The 22,207-nt window shown below is 39.5% G+C and overlaps 1 protein-coding gene across 13 annotated transcripts in view; it reads left to right on the forward strand.

The window, feature by feature from the left end:
* The window catches only part of KIZ (kizuna centrosomal protein), a 147,384-nt gene that overhangs the window by 62,955 nt on the left and 62,222 nt on the right, over positions 1-22,207 (forward strand). For 7 of the 13 annotated variants that reach the window (XR_013992274.1, XM_081033949.1, XM_081033947.1 and 4 more), the window contains one exon: positions 19,937-20,050. The exons of the other annotated variants lie outside the window; for them this stretch is intronic. Coding sequence is in view for 6 of the 7 variants with exons in the window: in XM_081033949.1 (XP_080890075.1) it covers positions 19,937-20,050 (114 nt within the window). In the remaining variant the exon portion in view is untranslated. The remainder of the gene's footprint in view (positions 1-19,936; positions 20,051-22,207) is intronic. 13 annotated transcript variants of the gene reach the window in all.

Raw genomic sequence — 22,207 nt, forward strand, 5'->3', positions numbered from 1 at the left:
AAATGTTTTTTCTTATGATGAGAATTTTTAAGATCTCTCTTAGCAACTTTTAAATATACAATACAGCATTATTAGTGCTCTACATTATACCCCCAGGAGTTATTTATTTTGTAACTGGAAGTTTATACCTTTTGACTGCCTTCATCCGTTCGGCCACCCCTTCCACCCACTTCTGGCAACCATCAATCTGTTCTCTATTTATTAATTAGATTTTGTTTATATTCCACATTTAAGTCAGATCATATGGAATTTGGCTTTCTCTTACATTTCATTCAGCATAATACCTTCAAAGTCCATCCATGTTGTCACAAATGGCAGGATTCCCTTCTTTCTTATGGATGAATAATAATTCCATTGCGCGCGCGCGTGTGTGTGTGTGTGTGTGTGTGTGTGTGTGTGTGTATAAAACAACTTTTTTATTCAGTCATTCAGCAACGGACACTTAGGTTGCTTCCATGTCTTGGCTATTGTAAATAATGCTGCAGTGAACACGAGAATGCATATATCTTTTCAAGTTAGTGTTTTTGTTTCTTTTAGATAAATACCCAGAAGTGGAATTGCTGGATCATGTCGTAGTTCTATTTTTAACTTTTGAGGAACCTTCAACTGCTTTCCATAGCAGCTGCACCAGTTTATATTCCCACCCGTAGTGCACAGGGTTCCCTTTTCTCCACATTCTTGCCAACACTTGTTATTTCTTGCCTTTTTAATAAAAGTAATTCTAACAGGTATGAGATGATATCTCATTACATTTCCCTTTTGATTAGTGATGTTGAGCACCTTTCATATACTTGTTTGGCCATCTGTATGTCTTTGGAAAAATGTCTATTCAGATCCTCTGCACGTTTTTAAATTGGACTTTTTTTTTATTGAGTTGTGTGAGTTCTTTATGTATTTTGGATATTAGGCCCTTATTAGATATATGATTTACAAACATTTTCTCCCATTCTGTAGGTTGCCTTTTCATTTTGTTAATAGTTTCCTTTGTTGTGCAGAAGTTTTTTTGTTTGATGTAATCCTATTTATCTATTTTTGTTTTTGTGGCCTGTGCTTTTGGTGTCATATCCAAGAAATTGTTTCTAAGACCAATGTCAGGTAACTTTTCCCCTGTGTTTTCTTCTAAGAGTTTTGCAGTTTCAGGTCTTACAATTAAGTCTTTAATCCATTTTGAGTTGATTTTTTAATATGGGTCCAAGATAGGGGTCCAATTTCATTCCTTTGCGTGTGTGTGTGTGTGTGGGGCTATCCAGTTCCCAACATCATTTGTTAAAGAGACTATCTTTTGCCCATTGTGTGTTCTTGACATTCTTGTTGAATGTCAAGCATTCTTGTTGACGACCCATTGATTGTATGTGTGTGGATTTAGTCTATTTGATTTTGTGTCTGTGTTTATGCCAGTATCATACTATTTTGATTACTGTAACTTTGTAATATATTTTTGAAATCAGGAAGTGTGAGTTCACCAACTTTGTTCACTTTTCTCAATATTATTTTGGCTATTCAGAGTCCTTTGTGGTTCCATGTGAATTTTGGGGTTGCTTTTTCTATTTCTGTAAAAAATGTCACTGGGATTTTGATAGGGATTGCATTGAATCTAGATGACTTTGCATAGTGTGGACATTTGAATAATATTAAGTTTCCCAATCCATAGGCTTGAGATGTCTTTCCATTTATTTGTCTTTAATTTCTTTCAACACTGTTTTGTAGTTTTCAGTGTACAAGTCTTTTGCCTTCTTGGTTAAATTTCTCTCTGAGTATTTTGTTCTTTTTGATGCTGTTGTAAATGGTATTGTTTTATTAATTTCCTTTTTGGATTGTTCGTTATACAGAAATGCAGTTGATTTTTGTATGTTGAATTTTTATCCTATAACTTTATTGAGTCATCATAATATAAGTGCATTTTAAAGTTATGAGCCCTGAGAAGAACATTAGGGAGTGAGCATGTATAGGAAAGCAGCCCAAGGCCTGACTCCACATTCAAGGTCAGGAAGATCAGAAGGAGCCAGAAAAAGAGTCTGAGAAGAAGCTGCAGTAAAGAACGAGGAGAGAGGAGTTATGCTGCAGATGCCAAGTGGAGCGTTTCAAATGGGGCTTAGAAAGATTAAATAACCTTCCCAGGTCACAAAGCTGGTTGGAGGAGCAGGTATCATCCAAACTGAAAGACAGATGCCAGAATTCATGCTTTTAATTTCTGTGCTCTGCCACGTAAATCACAATCATAATGGTGATACGCCCTTCAATAGCACCAACTCCATGCCAGGTACTGTTGTGAGACCTTTATAATAATCCATGTATTCCTGTTATCATCACCATTTTATAGAGGAGGAAACTGAGACACAGAGAGGTTATGTTGAGTCACAAAGTGGCTTAGTGTACTTTGAACTTGGCCATCTGGGTCCAGAGTTTGCATTCTTAACTGGTGCCCTGGGCTGTTTCCTAATGGCTCTATTGCCTAAATAACTAGAGTATTATCAAGGATAATGTTTCTTATGGTTGAGTAAGGAAGCTCAAGAAGCAAATTAGATTCTTTAATTAGAAAAGAAAAGGAGAACCAAGCAGTGGTAATTTGACCATACTGATTTTTGTGCGTTCCAGACTCAAATAAGCTGATGAAGTGCTGTATGCCTTTCTTCAAGTTTAAACAAAGTACTTGCAAAGTTATTTTGTTCTTTTTCCCCCTGGAGTGTGACTGAAAGCAAAATGTAGTGCTGCCTTTTAAGCTACATCAAATGAAAGCCTTGGTTTGTCAAGGTCATAAAAATCTGATCATATAGATTGAATCTCATCCATTGATTTTAATTTAGCCCCTCTTCAAAGTTAAAGGAGGGAAGTTCCTGCATCTGAGAAAGATCTGATGCTGAAAATCATATCACCTGGATTAATAGGTTACAACCGTGTTCTTTTAAAATTTACCCTAAATTCACTTTAAGAGGAGCTGGAAGCATACTTATAAACTCAGTGTTCCTTCAGATGTGATGATGCCTTCAGACATCTGTTCTCAGTTGCTTTTCTCCTTCACCACTGTCACTTATTTTTCCTGGACATGACTTCTGCCCCTCAACACTGTTGGCCTCCTGAGCTTTTCTTGCCACCCTACAGATTCTGGCTTTTGTTCCCAAATAAGGTTGTATGTTACACTTTTGAAAAAAATAACTCGGTGCCAGCATGTATAGAGAAGCCTCCGTGTATTTTCTCATGTTCTACCTGGCACTTCATTTCCCAGCCTTGCCTGTGCCATTCCTGTTAGCTTACCTATTTTAATCTGAAAAAATTTTAAGACTTTTCCTTATCTTCATTTTGGTTTAAGTTTTCAAAAGTCCAGAACCAAACTTCCAAGAGGGCAGTGGTCCTGAGACCTGATTGTTAGCAAAGTAGGCAGTAATTACAGTCACTGTTACTTTGGGTCTATAAAGGAGATGTTAAAAGAAGTCTCCATTGACCAGTGGACCTGGTTCCCATCCTTTGCCAATCATCTCACTATAGACTGCTGGCCCCCGTCAAAAGAGGTAGGCGACCTGGAGCAAAGGCAGGGGAGGAGGATACTGAGAAGCACTTACAAAAGTTACAGCATGAAGAATTTCTTCTAACATTTCTTGCAAGACTGATATACTGATGAAAACTCCCTCAATTTTTGTTTGATTACTTAGTTCTTAAATGCTCCTATGTACATTCAGGTTTTCATTCATCTTGAGTCAATTTTGAAGATATATAATGTACTAGAAAGAGATTCATTTTCTAAGTTTTCAAATTTGCGGACATATTTTACATTTTAAAATTTCTACTGTGCTAATAATTATATTCCCTTTTTTCATTTTTAATTTTGTATCTTCCCTACTTTTATCAATCCTGCATGAGATTTGTCTATTTTATTAATTTCTTCAATCAGATTTGATGCCATCTATTGCTTTTCTTAAAATCTTATTTGTTTCTATTATCTTTATAATTATTTTATTATTATCTTTATAATTATCTTTTTACTTTTCTTGATTTTACCATGTGGTTCTTTTTCCAACTTGAGTTGCATGCCTAATTTTCAGTCTTTCTCAGTTTTGAACCATATGCTTTTAAGACTTTAATTTTACCTTTAAGTATTGCTTGACTTGCACCCCACTGGTTTTGATAAGTAACTATCCCTGTCATTCAGTTTTAAATAATTTAATTTAATTATATAAATGTTTACAATTATTGTAGTTACTCTTTTGACAGACATTATTTAGAAATGATTTTTTTTTTTTTTTACTTTGTAAACATATTGGGGGAAAGGAGGACTATCTTTTCATTATAGATTTCCGATTTTATCACATTTTTGACAGAGAACGTGCTCTGAACAACATCTGCTCTTTGGATTTTGTTGATTATCCATAGTAATGTCCAGTTTATATAAATGCCCTTGTATGCTTGAAAGGAATGTATTATTCACTCTTTGTTGGGTTTAGGATTCTGTATGCTTCCGTTAGCTCAAGCTTATAAATTACATGGTTCTAATCATCTTTATATTTATTAATTTTTCTTTATAAGTTCCTGACCTTTCAAAATCTATTGTTTATTAGCTTTTTTTACATTCTTTCCAGACAATGTAAGTACCTTAGACACTGTATCTCCATTTATTACCTGTGAGTCTGTTTCTGTTTTCTTTTGTTTCTCTTGGTTTTTAATCACTCTTATTTTTCTCAAATCTCTGGTAATTTCTGAATGTATATTGTATAGGAGCAATTTTTGGAGTGATTTGAGGGCTAGGCAGTTTTCCTCCTCTAAAAAGGAAAACTTTTTTTTTTACATTTGCTTCTGGCAGGTGTCTAGGGACAGAAGCAATCTTGGATCAGTTTCATCCAGGTCTGAGGACTGAGATGGTTTGAAGCCAGTCTTTGGTCCCTTCGAAGGCCCGACTGTTTCTGTTTCAGCCTTATCTACAGGAAGTAGTCCTTTGAGTTTTCAGTTCAAAGTATGGGTGATTTATTAATTTTCCTTCCTTGGTGGACCTGGACTTCAGTTTTTATTCTCCAACTCTGTGGAGTTGTCAAAAGCTCCGTTCAATTTCTCAGACTCTCAACTGCCTTTTCTGGAATTGGCCCAGGCCCTTCAAAGAAAAGTTGCCCCAAATGTTAGATTCATCTGTCAGAATTTTCTTTTTTTCTAGATTTTTGTCTTGTAATTCTTCACTACCTATCTCTCTGTGTTATCAAATAGATATATATGAGGTATGATCGAAAACCACAGTGAAAACGGTGAATGTTTAAATTAAAAAAAAATATTGCAGTAAAAGACATTGCCATTAATCCCCCCCCAAAGTACTCCCCTCAATTCGAACACACTCATCCCATCGTTCTTGGCACTTTCTGAAGTAGTTCTGGAAGTCCTCTTTTGTGACTGTGTTAATTCATCCTCCATCATGACGATGCTCCATGTCACACACCGTTTCTGCTAAAACAATTTCGGTCAAACAAAGGCGTTACAGCATGTCTTCATCCACCTGATTCACTGTGCGTTTCTGGCTTTTCCCAAGTCAAAATGACCACGAAAGGAAAATGTTTGCTTTTTATTAATTAAAGTTTATTAGGGTGACAATTGTTAGTAAAGTTACGTAAATTTCAGGTATACAATTATGTATTACGTCCTCTATAAATCCCATTGTGTGTTCACCGCCCACAGTCAGTTCTCCTTCCATCACCATATATTTGATCCTCCTTTACCCTCATCTACCAACTGCCTCCCCCTTTGCCCTCTGGTAACCACTAAACTATTGTCTGTGTCTATGAGTTTTTGTTTCTCATTTGTTTGTCTTGTTCTTTTGTTGTTTTTGGTTTATACACCACATATCAGTGAAGTCATAGGGTTCTCTACTTTTTCTGTCTGACTTATTGCGCTTAGCATTATAACCTCAAGGTCCATCCATGTTGTCACAAATGATACTATTTCACCTTCTCTTACCGCTGAATAGTATTCCATTGTGTATATATACCACAACTTCTTTATCCATTCATCTATCGAACAACATTTTGGTTGTTTCCATGTCTTGGCCACCATAAATAATAAACATTGGAGCACACTTGTCTTTGTACATAACCGTTTTCAGATTTTTTGCGTAGATACCGAGGAGAGGGATTGCTGGGTCATATGGTAATTCTATTTGTAATTTTTTGAGGAACCTCCACACTACCTTCCATAGCGGCTGCACCAGTCTGCATTCCCACCAACAGTGTATGAGGGTTCCTTTTTCTCCACAGCCTCTGCAACACTTGTTACTATTTGTCTTGTTGATGATAGCCATTCTAACTGGGGTAAGGTGATATCTCATTTTTTTTTTTCCGCATTTTTCTGATAATTAGTCAGGTTGAGCATTTTTTCATACGTCCATTTGCCAATTGTATGTCCTCTTTGGAGAAATGTCTCTTCAGGTTCTCTGCCCATTTTTCAATGTGTTGTTTGTTTTTTTGTTGTTGAGTTGTGTGAGTTCCTTGTATATTTTGGGTATTAGCCTTTTATTGGAGGCAGTTTGCAAAAATCTTCTCCCATTGAATTGGTTGCCTCTTCATTTCATATTTTGCTGTGCAGAAGCTTTTAAGTTTGATATAGTTTAATATAGTCTTCATTTATTTTAGCTTTTACATCCCTTACCTTTGGAGTCAAATTCATAAAATGCTCTTTGCACCCAAGGTCCATAAGTTTAGTACCTATGTTTTCTTCTATGCAGTTTATTGTTTCAGGTCTTATGCTTAAGTCTTTGATCCATTTTGAATTAATTTTGGTACATGGTGACAGATAGCAGTCCATTTTCATTCTTTTGTACGTGTCTTTCCACTTCTGCCAGCACCATGTATTGAAGAGGCTGTCTTTTCTCCACTGTATGTTTTTTGCTTTTGTCAAAAATTATATGTCCTTATTTATGTGGTTTTATTTCTGCGTTCTCAGTTCTACTCCATTGGTCTATGTGTCTGTTTTTCTGCCAATACTATGCTGTTTGATTATTGTAGCCCTGTAGTATAAGCTAAAGTCAGGCAATGTGATAGCTCCAGCATTGTTCTTTTTTCTTAGGATTGGTTTGACTATTTGGGGTCTTTTGTGGTTCCAAACAAATCTGATGATTGTTTCTTCTATTTCTTTAAAAAATGTCATTGGGATTTTGATGGGGATTGCGTTAAATCTGTATATTGCTTTGGGTAATATGGCCATTTTAACTATGTTGATTCTTCCAATCCATGAGCACGGAATGTCTTTCCATTTCTTTGTGTCTTCTTCAATTTTTTTAAAAAATGTCTTGTAGTTTTCAGCATATAGGTCTTTCACATCCTTGGTTAAGTTTATTCCTAGGTATTTTATTCTTTTTGCTACAATTGCAAAAGGAATTGTTTATTTTTAATTTCTTTTTCTGAGATTTCATTGTTAGTATATAGGAATGCAATGGACTTTCGTACGTTGACTTTGTAGCCAGCAACTTTACTGTATTTGTTGATTGTTTCTAACAGCTTTTTGGTGGAGTCTTTAGGGTTTTCTATATATATAGCATCATGTTATCTGCAAAGAGTGACAGTTTAACTTCTTCATTCCCAATTTGGATGCCTTTTATTTCTTTCTCTTGCCTGATTGCTCTGACGAGGACTTCCAACACTATGTCAAAGTGCTTCAGTTTTTCACCATTAATTATGAGATTAGCTGAGGGTTTGTCATATATGGCCTTTATTATGTTAAGGTAGAAAGTAAAATGTTTTGAATTTATTCAGGACATCAAGGCAGTCATGACAGTGCAACTTAAGACACTCATGAGAGAGGACTTCCAGAACTGCTTCTGAAAGTGGCAAGAACAATGGGATAAGTGTGTTCGAAGAGAGGGGGTGCATTTTGAGGCGGATTCATGACAATGTGTCTTTTAGTGTAATAAATTTTTATTTAAACATTCATCGTATTTTTTTGTATCACACTGTGTATGTGTGTGTGTGTGTATGTGTGTGTTGTTTGTTTGTACTTTAGTGCAAGAATTGGCCTGCATTTCTTAGGATGCCATTTTGAGAGGCTGAAGTCCTTATTATATGGACTTTTAAAAATAAATTTCATTATTGAAATATAGCACATATACATATGCAAATCATAAGTATACTGCTTGATTAATTAGCACAGATTTAACAGTCTCAATGACCAGTCAAAAATAGTATCAGCATCCTAAAGCCTGCCCAAGTGTCCTGCTTTACCCCTGCTCCCTCATAATCACTTTCACTTGGCTGCTTCTTCCTTTCTGAAGGCCTAGGAAACCAGGTATCATTTGCCCCCTTTTAGTTTTAATTGTGAAATGCATATCTTTGGCCACGTCATTTCTAATTTGGTTTGCCTTTTACCTTCTAAATCTATTACTAGGACAGTTTTCTCCCCTTCCATTTCATTTTTCTTCCCTGTGATGAACCCTCTCAAGACTTTTAACAATTTGTCTCTTTAGATTGTATGTACACAGTACTTTCTTGTTTTCCTATGTGTGGTTTTTAGAAAGCCTTCCAAACTCATGACCATCTGCTGACATGTAAAATGTGCTATTTCAAAATGTTGTTTTATACACATTTATGAAAATTACCCTTTTACTTCTTATGCCAGGCTAGCCCTGCCCCTAATTCCCTGTCTTTAACTAGAGATGATCATAAGAAACATCAGGAACTTACTTGTTTTGTTTGGAATGTTCTCTTGCTCTCTCCCTGCTTTAGACATATTGTGAAATCACAGGAAGAATGGCAGAGCCATGACCTTTTGCAACTATGATCTTGGATCTCCTTTTGACTAGTATCACAATTCACTAATTGAACTTGACTTCTAAGTTCTCATTTACCACCTTTATCAGATTCATTTTTTTCAGCTCAAGTGCCTGATACAGTGGCTGGCATATCTTGGCATTTGATAATTAGTTACTTAATGATAATCTGATACGATAATTCTGGAAGTCAAGATGCAGGGACATACAAGAGCTGAAATAGGAATGGCCAATTATTTTCTTTCTTTTTAAGTTAGAAATGAACTTGGCTTCTATCATACTTCTGACTCTTGGAAAATTGGTAACTTTAATTTCTAGCGTCAGAGAATCAGAATCATGACAAAGCAGGCATTTAGTTTTATTAGCCCCTTTCATGAGGCACTATAAGTATAGCTTATGCTTTGCATCAGTAGATGAGGTCACTTGTAAGACCGTAGCACTCTAAGAGTTAACCAGGGAATCATTATCCAAATTAGTGTGATCAGAAGTTTTCCTAAAAAATGAGATACGGTCCAGAAACAAGATAATCAGGGCTTAAAATGTATTTATCGTAAAGGAAAATCATAGACTAATCACCTGTGGATGTCTTTCTGAAGCAAGTATGTAGGAGCATCTGGAACAGTTCAGGCTGCAGCCAAGGAAAGGGAAGGCTAGAGGCAGAATTGGGTAGTTACATATCCAGTACTGTTCTGGGGAGAAATCACTAAGTTTAGGGGTGGACAACTTGGGAGATGTCCTCTCGAATGGGACAGTGGTATTTTACCACACTTCCCGATGGCTTACCTGAAGTCATTAATATTTTGTTATGGTTAGGCTTAAGGTTGTTATGTAAACCTGATATACTAATGTTTATAATAATGGTAATATTATAATTTCTATAATCTTTGAGTGCTTGTTATGTACCAGAAGCTGTGCCAGCTGCTTTACACACAGTATCTCCTTATTATTGCAGCCTTATGCAGTAGAGGTGTCATTACCTGAATTTTACCTGATCAGGGGACCTAGAATTTTTTCTGGGACTATGTTCCAATGAGGTAAGTTCTCCCACACTCTGGAGGGGCACATGGGCCAGGGCTGGCTTTCCTAATTTTACGGATCCAGAGCTTCCTCTTCTGTTGTTCTCCCAGAATGTTTATAAGTGTGGTCTCTTACTTTCTTAGACCTCTTGGCTCTTGTCCCCTCCTCCTCTTTAAGTAGAAAAATTATTTCTTCTGCCCCTACTGTCTCAGTTCAGCTCTAGAGTTCATTTCCAGTAGTTTCTCCTCAGTGCAGAACTCGCTGCTAAAAGGACAGTCAGACTGGTAAGGTTCTGCAGTTATAGGGCCCAGATTGCTCCTATACCCTACAGCAGTCCCTTTATTCTCACCCTTGAAATGTACCTGCAGACCTTCTTCCAGATGGACTGCTGCTAGCACTTGGTGATTTAGAGGTCCTTACCTTCTCAGGGAAATCATATATCCACTTCCTTCTGCTCAATTGCAGTTATAAACACAGGTTCAGTTGCTATCAGTACTTTGTCCCACTCTTATTTTGTAAACCTAATTTTGTAATAGATATTAAACATGAAATTTTGGTTTGCTTTCCTGGTTCTCTCTCTCTCTCTCTCTCTCTCTCTCTCTCTCTCTCTCTCTCTCTCTCTCTCTCTCTCTCGCTGTCTCTGTCTCTCTGTTTCTCTCTCTCTGTCTCCCTCCCTTCCTCCCTCTCTCCCTCTCTTGCTCTCCACCCCCCACTCCTTCTCTCTGCCCCCTCTCTCTTTAATAAGGGAATTTGGGAGATGTAAAAAAAGAAAATGAAAGACAATGTTGTCACTGTTTTCCTCGAGTTTTTTTAATATTTGATATTTAAGTAAATTACATTTTGGGGGCGATCTCCCAATGAAGTGTTAACGTGTTCTACCCCAACACTTGGGAGCCAAAGGAGAGATGTATAGGGAGATAAAGGAGGAGAGGGGGAAAAGGGAAGGGGGGGAGCGGGGTAAGAATGATTAGGGAGGCGAGTTGAAGGATGTACCAGACCTATTCTTCTGCCAGGAGGGAACCAATAGTCAGGCTAAATTATTCGAGGGGTGTAGCAAAACTAGACCTGTTTCAATAGAAATCTGAGTTTAAAAAGTAGTTTATTTTGAGTGAAATAAGTTTACCAGAGGTTGGAAAGGAAACTGGGAGTCGGGCCCTTGTTGTTTAAGACCAAAATAAGGTAGAAAAGATTGGAACATGGTCAGGGTATCGAGAAAATAAGGCTAATAGCAAACAGGCCTCAGGGAGAGACCACGTATTAGTGTTGCAGTCGGTAGGCCCAGCTGAACCAGAAAACATCCCAGCCCAGCCCCCTGTGAGATGTGAGGAAGCCTCCAAAGAGTTCCAGACCCCTGCATTGCAGGTCCCCCCAGATGGTCAAGCGGAGGCCATCGTGGAGCAGAGACAAACTACCTGCGTTGTGCTCTGTCCAGACTCCTCCCCACAGAAGCCAAGAGCATGACAAAAAGCTGTTGGTTGTTGTTTTACACCACTACATTTGGATTACACACAGTAGATAAACGGAACAGCCATGATGATTGGTTGAAGGGGATTAGCCATTCCAGATTGCAGGGGAGCGCTGCAGTGTAAGCAACAGCTTGGAGACAAGCCACCCTGGCCCATGTCTAGGGAACTATTGGTCACATCGAGTGAAGGAGTGGCTCATGTGGTAGAGTATAGCTCCCCTGCAGGCCAAGGGGACACATCCAGGGATTGCAAGGTCTTTTCTCATCTCTCTATCCCAGCATGTGAGTAGCCACCCCGGTCCTCCTTCAGGAAAAGTATTTACCTGGAATTAGAGATGTGCTTATCTAACATCCTCTGAACTCTGGCTCACAAGAGAAGGCTTTTCACCTGGTTCCCGGGGTTTACCCAGGAGGGCCAGTTAGCTTTTATTTTTTTCTTGTTCGCATCCTGCCAGCCTTTCTTCTGTAGTTAAGCCGTTTATTCATTGATGATGATTATCATTCACTTTCTTGTTTCTTCTTTTTGTCTTTGGCGTCGTTTTAGCAGCTTCTTAGGTGAATGAGCATTTGAATAATAAATTGTTTCAGGTTCTTCGGTTTAGTACAATATTGACCCTCTGAAGGGCTCAGCACCATCTTTTCAGCATCTTTTCAGTGTTTGATTTCTACTGTACTCATACAGCAGGAGGCAAACATTAATAGCCAAGTGTTCAGTCCCTTTCCTGCAGGTGCCCTCCCTGGGTGCTGCCACTTCCATGTCATTGTCATCATGGAGGCGGGTCCCAGACACAGAGTCAGAATGCAGGGAGGCATTTGCTTTACTGGTTTCAGCTCCCCTTCAGTGGAGGTTGACTGCTCTGCACCCCATTCCCATTCATCAGCCTTAACTGGCCTCCAGGGAAGCTCACTTTTCCCGGAGAAGTGACATACTTATTTCAGGGTCTGAACATTGCCTGAGCCTTCAGTAAACCTATCCACCATCTCATTGTGCCCTCTGCTTTCTTCTGTCTCTTGAGTCCCCTCATATAGTGTAACCCTTGCAGCCCGGTCTGAACCTTTTGTCTCTTCTCTTACAGACACACGTACACACACATATGGAGACAGACAGGTAACAACAACAAAAGTCTAATGTTTTCTGTGTGGTCCTCCATATGTCACTAAGTCCCCGCAAAGGTGATTCTATCCTAACAATATCAAATGCCTTTTGTCCAAAGTACCCTCTTACAATTTAATTGTTGAACTGATTATGATAACATCTAATAAACAAAAAAAAAGTGTTATGTTCATAGTTTTTTTTAAAACTTTTCCAAAAGACAAGGCCTGATTGTATTAAATTTTTGAAGGTATAAAGTTGTATGATAATAAGACATTTCCCCTCCACATTCTTTTCTGCAGCAGATATTTAAAGCCAGATCACTTTAGGTGACTGGCTCCATAAATCTGTTGTATACACCTCAGATTAGCACAGCCAGCACCTAATGACAACACCCTACTGGTGACATGTGAGTACTGATTTAAAAGAAATCCAGGGAGCAAATCTTTCCAGTCTTCACCTTCCCAGAAAGGAGGATTTTTATCAACCTGGGTGTTAAGTTTGGGTTCCATAGAGTTCTCAAAGAGAAAATGGACGGAGGACACTTGCCCATTTCATAAAGCACATCTGCAGCCATCACTAATGATTCTTGGCTACTAAAACTCATTATGAGTTCAGAGAGGTTATCACTGAGTAAGGGTGGAGGGAAACACCTATTATAAATTCTCTCAGGTCTTTCAGTGCCTTGTTAAGGAAAACAAACAAACAGTGATATGGGAGAGGGAGTAGTCCTGAGAACTAAAATGGAACAGAATGAGGAGGTCTGTTTTGAGGCCAAAATGGGGGAAAAGGCAAAGGTTTTTGCTTGTGCCGCCTCTACTACAATAAAGAGGACCTCTACACAGATGGATGGTACCCTACAAAATGTAGCCCATAATTCAAGCTGTCAGCTTAACCACACTGTTTCCAGGTAAAGAGAAGGAGCCCTTGTTTCCTGGGTAAAGAGAAGGAGCGTTGTCTGATGACCTCTGGTCCACAGCCTGCGGCAGACTGCCCCAGTCTGATGGCCTTTGTGTCGAGGTCCCCTCCTTCCCTCCTGTTTGGCATTGTGCTCCCTTCAAGTGGCCCCCTGGAAGGGACCACCCACAGGGCTGCACAATGGGGACCAAGGTAGCCACCAAAACTTAGGTTTTGGAAGACAGCCTGTTAAAAGAAAAGTACTGTTTAACTATGTCTGTGTTTGTCCTTTCTACAACTAACTGTTTTGTGTGGCAAACAAAACTCTACACACAAACTTTGCTGTGGCCGCACATACAGCTATTCCAGCCATCGGGTGTCAGGCTTGAGATAGTTGCTTCCAGTTTATTTTCCCAGGCCACTAATTCTTGATGTAGTTTATATTTACATGTTTGGATTTATGGTCAGGAAATTTGACGTCAGAGCAAACAAATTGCACTGGCTTTATGAAATTATTTTATCAATATTCCAAAGACTTGGTGGCTTGGCGTTGCTCTTGGGTGAAATTTGTCTGTAATGCTCTTTAACAAAAGCTGGCAGCCCGGAATTCAGTTCTCAATAGCTATTTACACCTCTGTAAAAGGATTAGCTCCAGCCAATTGTTACAATTGTTTAAATTTTAATTTGCATCTTTATAGAGGTAGAGCTTCTGCAGGCATCTATGCTTCTCAATTGTATTTGTGTACCTGTGGGTGGGAGGTCACTGGAGGTTTTCTCTTATAAAAGAGAAGGTGCTAAATTGCTTCAGGATGACCAGTGAGCTACACAAATTGAATTAGTTTCCTGGTTTTGACGGACAACAGCCCGCTCTGGTTTGTTAGTTATATTTTATAGCAGTTGTGCTCTTTAAGTGTTGGTACTGGAATGCATTCTACTACTTCTGCTTAAACTAAAGAACCCTCATGTGTCTTTGGAGGATTTTAAATGTTGTTAATTGTATTCAACAAATTTCAGTGGGAATTAAGTGTGAAAAACCAGAACTAGAACTTGATAAAGTGATAGTTTTAAAAGTAATCTTTTCTATCCAGACCAAGTTCTTAGTTTAAAGATCAAAACCTTCTTGTGTTTTGGAAAGAAGGTAGGATCAAAGGTGGGAGGAGGAAGTAGTTTCAGGGCCAGTGTTTCTGCAGACATTGGAATTGAAAACAAAGCAGGTTTGCTTTGCCACTTTCTGACCTTTCTGTGTATGGATTCTTCCTAAATTACACGCTCATAACTTGTGGACCACCACTACAATTGATGCCTCTTTGTTGTTGCTCATTTTGAAATATAATTTATTCCCTAAAACTTTGTTCTGGATGTGACCAACTATAGCACTTTATGATTTTTCAATCTCATTATAAATACAGTAAATAGGCTTTATAAAACTTTTACAAAGTAACAGTATGTTATGTAAATTATGGAAGTATGGATGGAAAAGGGGCTACATATTAAATCTGATAAGCTCAGGAGACTGAAAATAACCACATAAGATGGCGTGAGCATAAAATAATTTGATAACTAAATGGGCCATGGTGAGAAGTCACATCTTTAGCCTGAAGCTTCCTTCATAAAGTTAATCTTCACCTTAAGTGAGCCTATCTATTTTTCCAGACCAGAGCAGGAAACTACAGAATCCCTCATTATTATGCTTGTCCCTTGATTAACATTTCTATGAGAACTATTAACTGTCCTGTACCCACCTATGTGAAAGATGTACCTGTCTCTCCAATTTACTTTTATCCAATCCCAGAGATTTCCCCCGTTTTGCTTTCTCCCACCGCCTTAATCTATCGCCAGTGGATTCCATGTAACCCTCCTCCTTTGATTCTATGTATAAAATATGCTGCAAACCACCATTTCGCGGAGCGTTTTCTCAATCCATTGAGATTTTGCTTCCCGGCGATTGTCAGTTTGGCTCAAATAAACTCATAAGCTTTCTCTCAGGCTGGATGTTCTTCATCGACAGAAGCAAACACGTTACTATTTGTGGTCATTGATTATGACACCATTTTGAGACGGTTGTCCCCTAGAGAAAATAAAACCTGAAAGTTCAGCCTAGAGTGCTATAACTGAAACACATAAATTTTAAGTCCCCCCAAAAGATAACACCCACAGCAATGTGTGAAAGTTACAGAGTTACGGAAAAGTTCATTTTTTGTAGCCCTCATACAGGGTTATTTTTGCCAAGAAATAATCCTCAATTTGTGATACTGAAAGAAAAAGCGTAACTTTTCTAATTCACTTTAAAAAAAAAATTGTACCCTAATTTGAGTGTTCATATTAGCCCAGAGTAAAGTTTTCTTTTAAGTTATCTCCTGAATTCTGTGTGGCTGAAAGATGAAAAATGAAGCTGAAAAGCAATTACTTTAACTTTAGCCCCCAAAATGTACTTATTATATACTTTAACTGTTACTGGGTAAAAATAAAGTATACCTTTAAATTGTCATTAGTGTTTCTAGTGATTACTTGTCACCCATCAGGTTTGTCCACTTGGCTGGACTTTGCAGAGAACAAACTAATGGGAGGGTCCAATGTGTTGGTGCCAGGCTAGTCTACACACTCCCCAGGAAAAGACGACATGGCCTCGTCAGATTGATGCTCCCCAGCTGGAATAATTTTGGCAGCAATACACATAGAAGACATGAAAGAAATTGGGATCTTGAATTCTAAAATAGTGTTTTTGTAACACATAGTGTATAATCTTTAGCGCTGTATAGCATGTGAATTCTTTAATGGAATTATTTTCAGCAAAGGACTGATGGATATTTTGCAAACTTAAGTCTGATATCATGTGGGAAGATAACTGTTAGAAATCCTCAGCACAGACCAACTCATCTGTTAGACGAGATTCTGAGTTAATCTAGAGTAGACCATAAACTTGGTGTGGACAGTTGTGAGTGGAACGTGACTATCAAGTAGCAGTCTCACACACATTTGTGTCTTTCTACAGTGTCAGACTTTATTAGAATAAAGCCGTGGATCTTGTTCTACTGACTCGGTTTACCACGGGCATTAAGCAAGGCTCCGGCCAGAGGATAGCTTCCAATAGTCAAGGGAGAGTGGTTTCACAGAAGAGGGTCACACAGGTTTGCGAACAATAGGGCTGGCAAGGCGAACCGTCTTCTGAAAGAAGGATGAGAGGGAGAGTCCGGTGTTCAGTGAGAGTGCCTTTGGCGCTGGGGTGCTTAGCGCTGGGAGGCAGGCCGGGCTGGTGAGACGGTCAGGAGGCCAGGCTTCAAGTGCTCCCTCTAGGACGAGTGCAGATGCAGCTGTCAGCTGTCATTTGAGCCGTCAGAGCTCAAGACTGGGTGCAGTGCACCCATCTGCAGCCCGATAAAGCCGTCCAGATGGTAACCCTCCACCCTGCATCTGCGTCTGGAGTTACCTGGTTGGGGTGTTCACAGGGTACGCCTTCCTTCCTTCCTTCCTTCCTTCCTTCCTTCCTTCCTTCCTTCCTTCCTTCCTTCCTTCCTTCCTTCCTTCCTTCCTTCCTTCCTTCCTTCCTTTTTTAAATTAAAGTTTATTGGGGTGACAATTATTAGTAAAGTTACATCGATTTCAGGTGTACAATTCTGTATTACATCATCTATAGGGTACGCCTTTCACATGATGCTCTGGTATGACTGTCACTTTGTGACTGACATAACTATCAGAATTATTAGAGTCCATTTTGTGTTCCTAATTAATGCTCTGTATAACGGTGCTTATGACCATCTTGTTGGTTACTTGTTGCCACCCCTGGAAGCCCTGGACTGGTATAATTCCTACATCTAAACACAGACTGTAAAAATAGGTGTTATGAATATCTCTAATCTAGGTTTAAATCTTGGCCTATCATTCAATGTGTAGCGTTGTTAAGTGTGTCTTTAGTGTTGTACTGAGTACTATATGAAACTCAAAGTAAAATAAAAATTCAGAAGTCTTAATTGCTGTGCTGAACAAACTTTTGGTCTTGTTGAGAAGACTAGGCAGACTTGACATAAAAAGAGAACAGTACAGTGTAGGATGTTGTCTGTATTGTGCTAAAAGGAATTTAGGGATAGAAAAGATCCTATGAATAAAGTAGTCATAAAAGCTCCTGGACAGAGTGTGAGATGAGCTAGCCTAAGTAAGCCTGATGTTTGGATTGATCAGATTGGAAAAGAACAAAGGTTATCTGGCATTTGTCCTAACTGGACCATACCATGGTGGTATTAGGAATCAGGGGAGATGTAGCAACAAGGGGTGCATTGTCTGTAGAGAATTTATAAATAATAAAACCACTAAAACTCAGTCTGTTTTCTCTTACCATCGTTCCTAAAAATGGCAGAGATAAACTATTCCCTGGAGGAAGGCTGCTCTCAATGCAGCATCCCGCCCCACCTCACCTTGGTACCCCAGTATTAGAGTGTCTACTAAGTTCCAGTGTTATGCTAGTGTTTTAGAGGAGGTACAAAACCATCAAGCCATGGCCTTGCTCAGGGTGTACTACCTGGTCGGGAAGTGAGACTAAAGGCAGTCTAAGCTCGAGCCCCAAGCCCGTAGATGGGAATTGTTTGTCAGGCACAGTATTTAATCTTCCTTTGAATTAGTTGTCAGATTTTTTAATTTGGGAGATGTCATATAAAATAAAACTTGTGACTGTGCATTTCCAGCTTCTCTTGAAAACTAGGAAGCTCTAACATCGCTGATACACACTCCACAGTGGGAGCCTCGGGTGACTGGCCCTTTGAGGGAGGCACGTGCTGCATGCAGCTTTCTGCAACCCCACTCCACCAGCCATAGGTGCTTGAGTCCTTCCTCCCTGGCTCCTGCACCTGGAATGACTGTTTCTCCTTCTCTGCCACCCCACCACTGTTCTCACACTTACACATTCTTCCCCTGCCATCAAGAGCACCAGGTCACTCTCCTGGGTGGCCTCAGTGCCTCAGGTCTCTCTCCTCACCAATCCCATCCGTGCACAGCTTGCTGCCAGGCTACCTGCTTTTAGGAAACCAGCCATGGCTCAGACATCTGCAAGATTTCTTGCTGTTTTCTCACCAGTTTCCTATCAAATTTTATTTCCCAGTACATCTTATCACCAATAGCCAGACTTACATCTTATCCCTCACCTGGCCAGTCTTGTCTCCTTGCTGGTCCTTACACCCCACGTCCCCTGGCATTTCCTGTCACCTTTACCCTTGCTGCTCCTTCGCTTGAATTATCTCCCCCTCTGTCTAAATCCTGCCTGCTCAAATACTTCCACCTTAATCAAGCCCCAGTGATGCCAGGGGCCTCACTGTCTCTTTGCCCCCTCACAATTCCTGATTCTCTTCCCATTGATTATTTGCTCTCCTTTCCTGTTCTGAAACTGACTCACCTCAGTTGGGCTTATCTTTCTCCTCTTAAGGACCGGCGGTTCTGTGAATTGAGTGGTGACAAGATAAAGCCTTCTAGAAAGAATTAGGACCCAGATTTTGCCTAAGAAAAAGAAGTTTTAACAGGTACCATAAGTAACATAGGACAGGAGTCTGGAAGGTTTGGGGCAGCAGAGCTTAGGAATGAAGGAAGGACCCAACACAGAGTCTGACCCACAGGGACTAAGAACCCAGGCTTACAGTTTATACAGGAGTTTAGGACTTAGCAAGGAGCTGGAGCACTGACAGGGTGGCCCAGCTTCCAGAACGGGGCTTGAGTGGGGGCGGGGCGGGGCGGGGCGGGGCGGGGCGGGGCGAGGGGAACCTTGCTTCAGAATGGGGGTGGGCCTGAGCCTGCACCTGTCAGTCACACTCCAGTTGACAGAGCACATCTCTTTCATCCTTGTGCTGTCAGGCACATGGTCGTCAAATAATCCAGTAACTTCACCAACTGCAGTACAAATTAGTAATCCTTTGCTAATTAGCATATTGTTTTATAAATTGTTTCATTTTCTTTTTTATGGTTTGTGTTGAATATTCCCAGCTACACATGTGGTCAACTGTTTAAAAGATGTAATACTGTTTTGTCTTTGATATTTTCTCCCCTAGCTTCTTAGAATAATTTTTCCCCCCAAAATAGACATTTTCTTAAAGGAAGTTAGTAACTCCAATCTCTTTGGAGTCTACTGTAATACCATAATAAGCCTAACCTAAAACAGAGGCCAAATTGTTAGACTCTACAAACCCTCAATTCACTGGTAATAAATAATGAAAGCTAAATCCCTCTTTCTATGCCTTCCTGTTCTTACTAAGAATAAAGAAAATTTTATTGCAGTGGGATCTAAACGGAGAAATCATAGTCATTTTTCTGCATTCAGAAATACAGGACATAACCTATGTATACTTTAGCCAACAGTTTTCAATTTCTTAGCAGTGACAATTTAAGTAAATTTCATAAATTGTGGAGATCTAACTTTGTTGTGATTGACAATATAAAATTAGTCTTTTCTGCTGTTAAGATCATCTAGCATTCCCGTCAGTCAGGTGCAATGAGATTACACGGCTGAGGGTTTGAACATCATTAGTCTTCAAAGGGTTAAAGTTATTTCCTCTGATGGATTTAAAATTGCCACATACACACAAACAAGTTTTTTAAACGGCCCCATTTTACATCTTTGTCGAGAGACAGTCTAGTTGCTGCATTTTATGTTTAGATTATATTACAGATATATTTCAATAAATCATGAAGAACCACCATAGATTCTAGAAGCTGGCCGTCTGTGCTTAAATAAACGTCTCATGCAGCACCTGTTTTATAGGCTCTATAATCACAGTGACATTCTGAAAGGAGACCTTGAAGACTGCAGAGCAGCTGTCCTTCATCAGCTTCTGAGACTGTCACCTGAGAGTGGCAGCGATGAAAAGCAAGTCAGGTATTACTGTCGTGAAACTGCTGCTGTGGTGGGATGGTCGTTCTTATTCCCAGATGCTTCTATGAAAAGGGTCACAGAGTTGCAACACACTAGTCCACATGATCAGCACTAGGGTAGGCACTTGTAGTCGTCTGTTTAACATTTTTATGGACTTCATCATCTATTTCTTTGTAAATATATTTGTTTTTAATTTTGTTTACTAGATATGTCCTTTCAATCCCTGCTTGTAGCAACATTTAAGGGCTTACTTGGTGGGAGGGAACACCGGTAGCCTTTGTCCGGTATGTTATATTAGCTTAACTTGTAGAACAACCCAGCGTACAAAGTCTGACAATTAAGTTTGGAAACTCATCCTAGAAAAAGTGCTACACACCTCATTGCTGAATATCACTACAGTCACCTTTGAAGTACTCCCCTTCTAAGCTATGCACCGACACCAGCGCCTAGTCCACCCTTCAAAGCAATTTTGAAACTCTTTTTCTGGAATGGCCATCAGAGCTGATGTCCTTAATGTCATCAAAATAGCTTCCTTTCAATATTTCCTTTATCTCCAGGTCAAGAAAGAAGTCATTGGGGGCCAGATCAAGTGAGTGTGGAGAGTGTTCCAATACAGTTATTTGTTTACTGGCTAAAAACTCCCTCACAGACAGTGTTCGGTGAGCTGGTGCATTGTCGTGATGCAAGAGCCATGAATTGTTGATGAAAAGTTCAGGCTGTCTAACTTTTTCACGCAGCCTTTGCAGCACTTCCAAATAGTAAACTTGGTTAACTGTTTGTCCAGTTAGTACAAATTCATAATGAATAATCCCTCTGATATCAACAAAAGGTTAGCAATATCGTTGAAACAAATTTGCAAACTTAATTGTTAGACCTCCTATAACCCAGTATAGCCACCACCTGGATGGATGTCCTTGACAGGTCCAAACCCCAGATGGGTTCCTAAATTTCCAAGGTCAGTGATATAGGCCCCCAATCTAGAAGATATAGATTCCCAGTCTACATGTAAGGTACCTTCAGCAGCATCAATAAAACCTGGGAGCTTATTAGGAACACACCTTCTCACGCCCTATCCAGGATCCACTTAATTGGAAATCTAGGGGTGGGACTTAGCCATCCGGGTTTTAATGAATCCTTAAGGGAACTCTGCTCCCTCGAGTTTGAGAGCCACCACTCCAAGGATGTGCCTTAAATGTCTATAAAGATGGGACAAGAGAAAGAGATTTAATTGTTTGCAGAGTAGTTGGCACACATAAACCATGATTCTTGTACATCCTTCCTAAGTCAATCAGAAATCTATTCCATACCCTCTATGCACCTTTTAGGCGGTCTGGGTTCCTGTCCATGGCCTCAGAAGCTTTGTGGCATCTGGGCTACTTACTGAGTTCATAAAGTTATAAATGTGTAATATGTTTAATGGTTTGTTCAGTCCTGGCACCTGGTAGGTTCCTAATTTATGTTGCAAGAATGTTGCCAGTGTCCTAACCCTGATTTTTATTTTGGGAACTGAATATATTTCTTCTTACTGAAATACATCGCTACCATTTACTAATAGAGCACAAATTGTTACTTGAACATGGTCACCAGATAAGTGTCTATAGAAGCCCATCTGAAAGGACCTCTTTTGGCTGAGAGGGGCTTTGGGTCTAGTTACTCATATCTTACATCCAATGTTATTTTCTCTACTTTTCAGTGTGCCACATAGGCTTTTTCATGTTACTGATATAAGTAGGAAGGATAACCTAGATTTTTTAGAAAGAATTTACCATAAGTCTATTGGATCCCATCAAGGAGTAAGAAGTCAGGATAATGGTCTCTAAAAGGAACTTGTCACAAGAGAACTTGGCTATTCATATGATGTCATTTCACAGACCATAAGATGGGGTTTGCAAGTCCTGAATGTGTTTACAGTACCTTCTGCATATGTACTCGCGATGTCCAAACTATGGGAAATGCTTGAAATGACCATTCTGTTCATTAGTTTTCCAACTTAAATTAGTAAAGGGAAATATAAGAAAATTCTCTTTTCATGTTTTTTTATCATGTGAAATACAAATACTCCTTTACAAGGTGGTGGAAGAAGCTGGCTGGGAAGGAGTCACTGCACTCTGTAGGGCATTTGGTGATTGTGTGTTCTAAGGGTCTTTAACCAGGCCCATT

Source organism: Rhinolophus hipposideros (assembly GCF_964194185.1).
Source record: "Rhinolophus hipposideros genome assembly, chromosome: 22".
NCBI lineage: Eukaryota > Metazoa > Chordata > Mammalia > Chiroptera > Rhinolophidae > Rhinolophus > Rhinolophus hipposideros.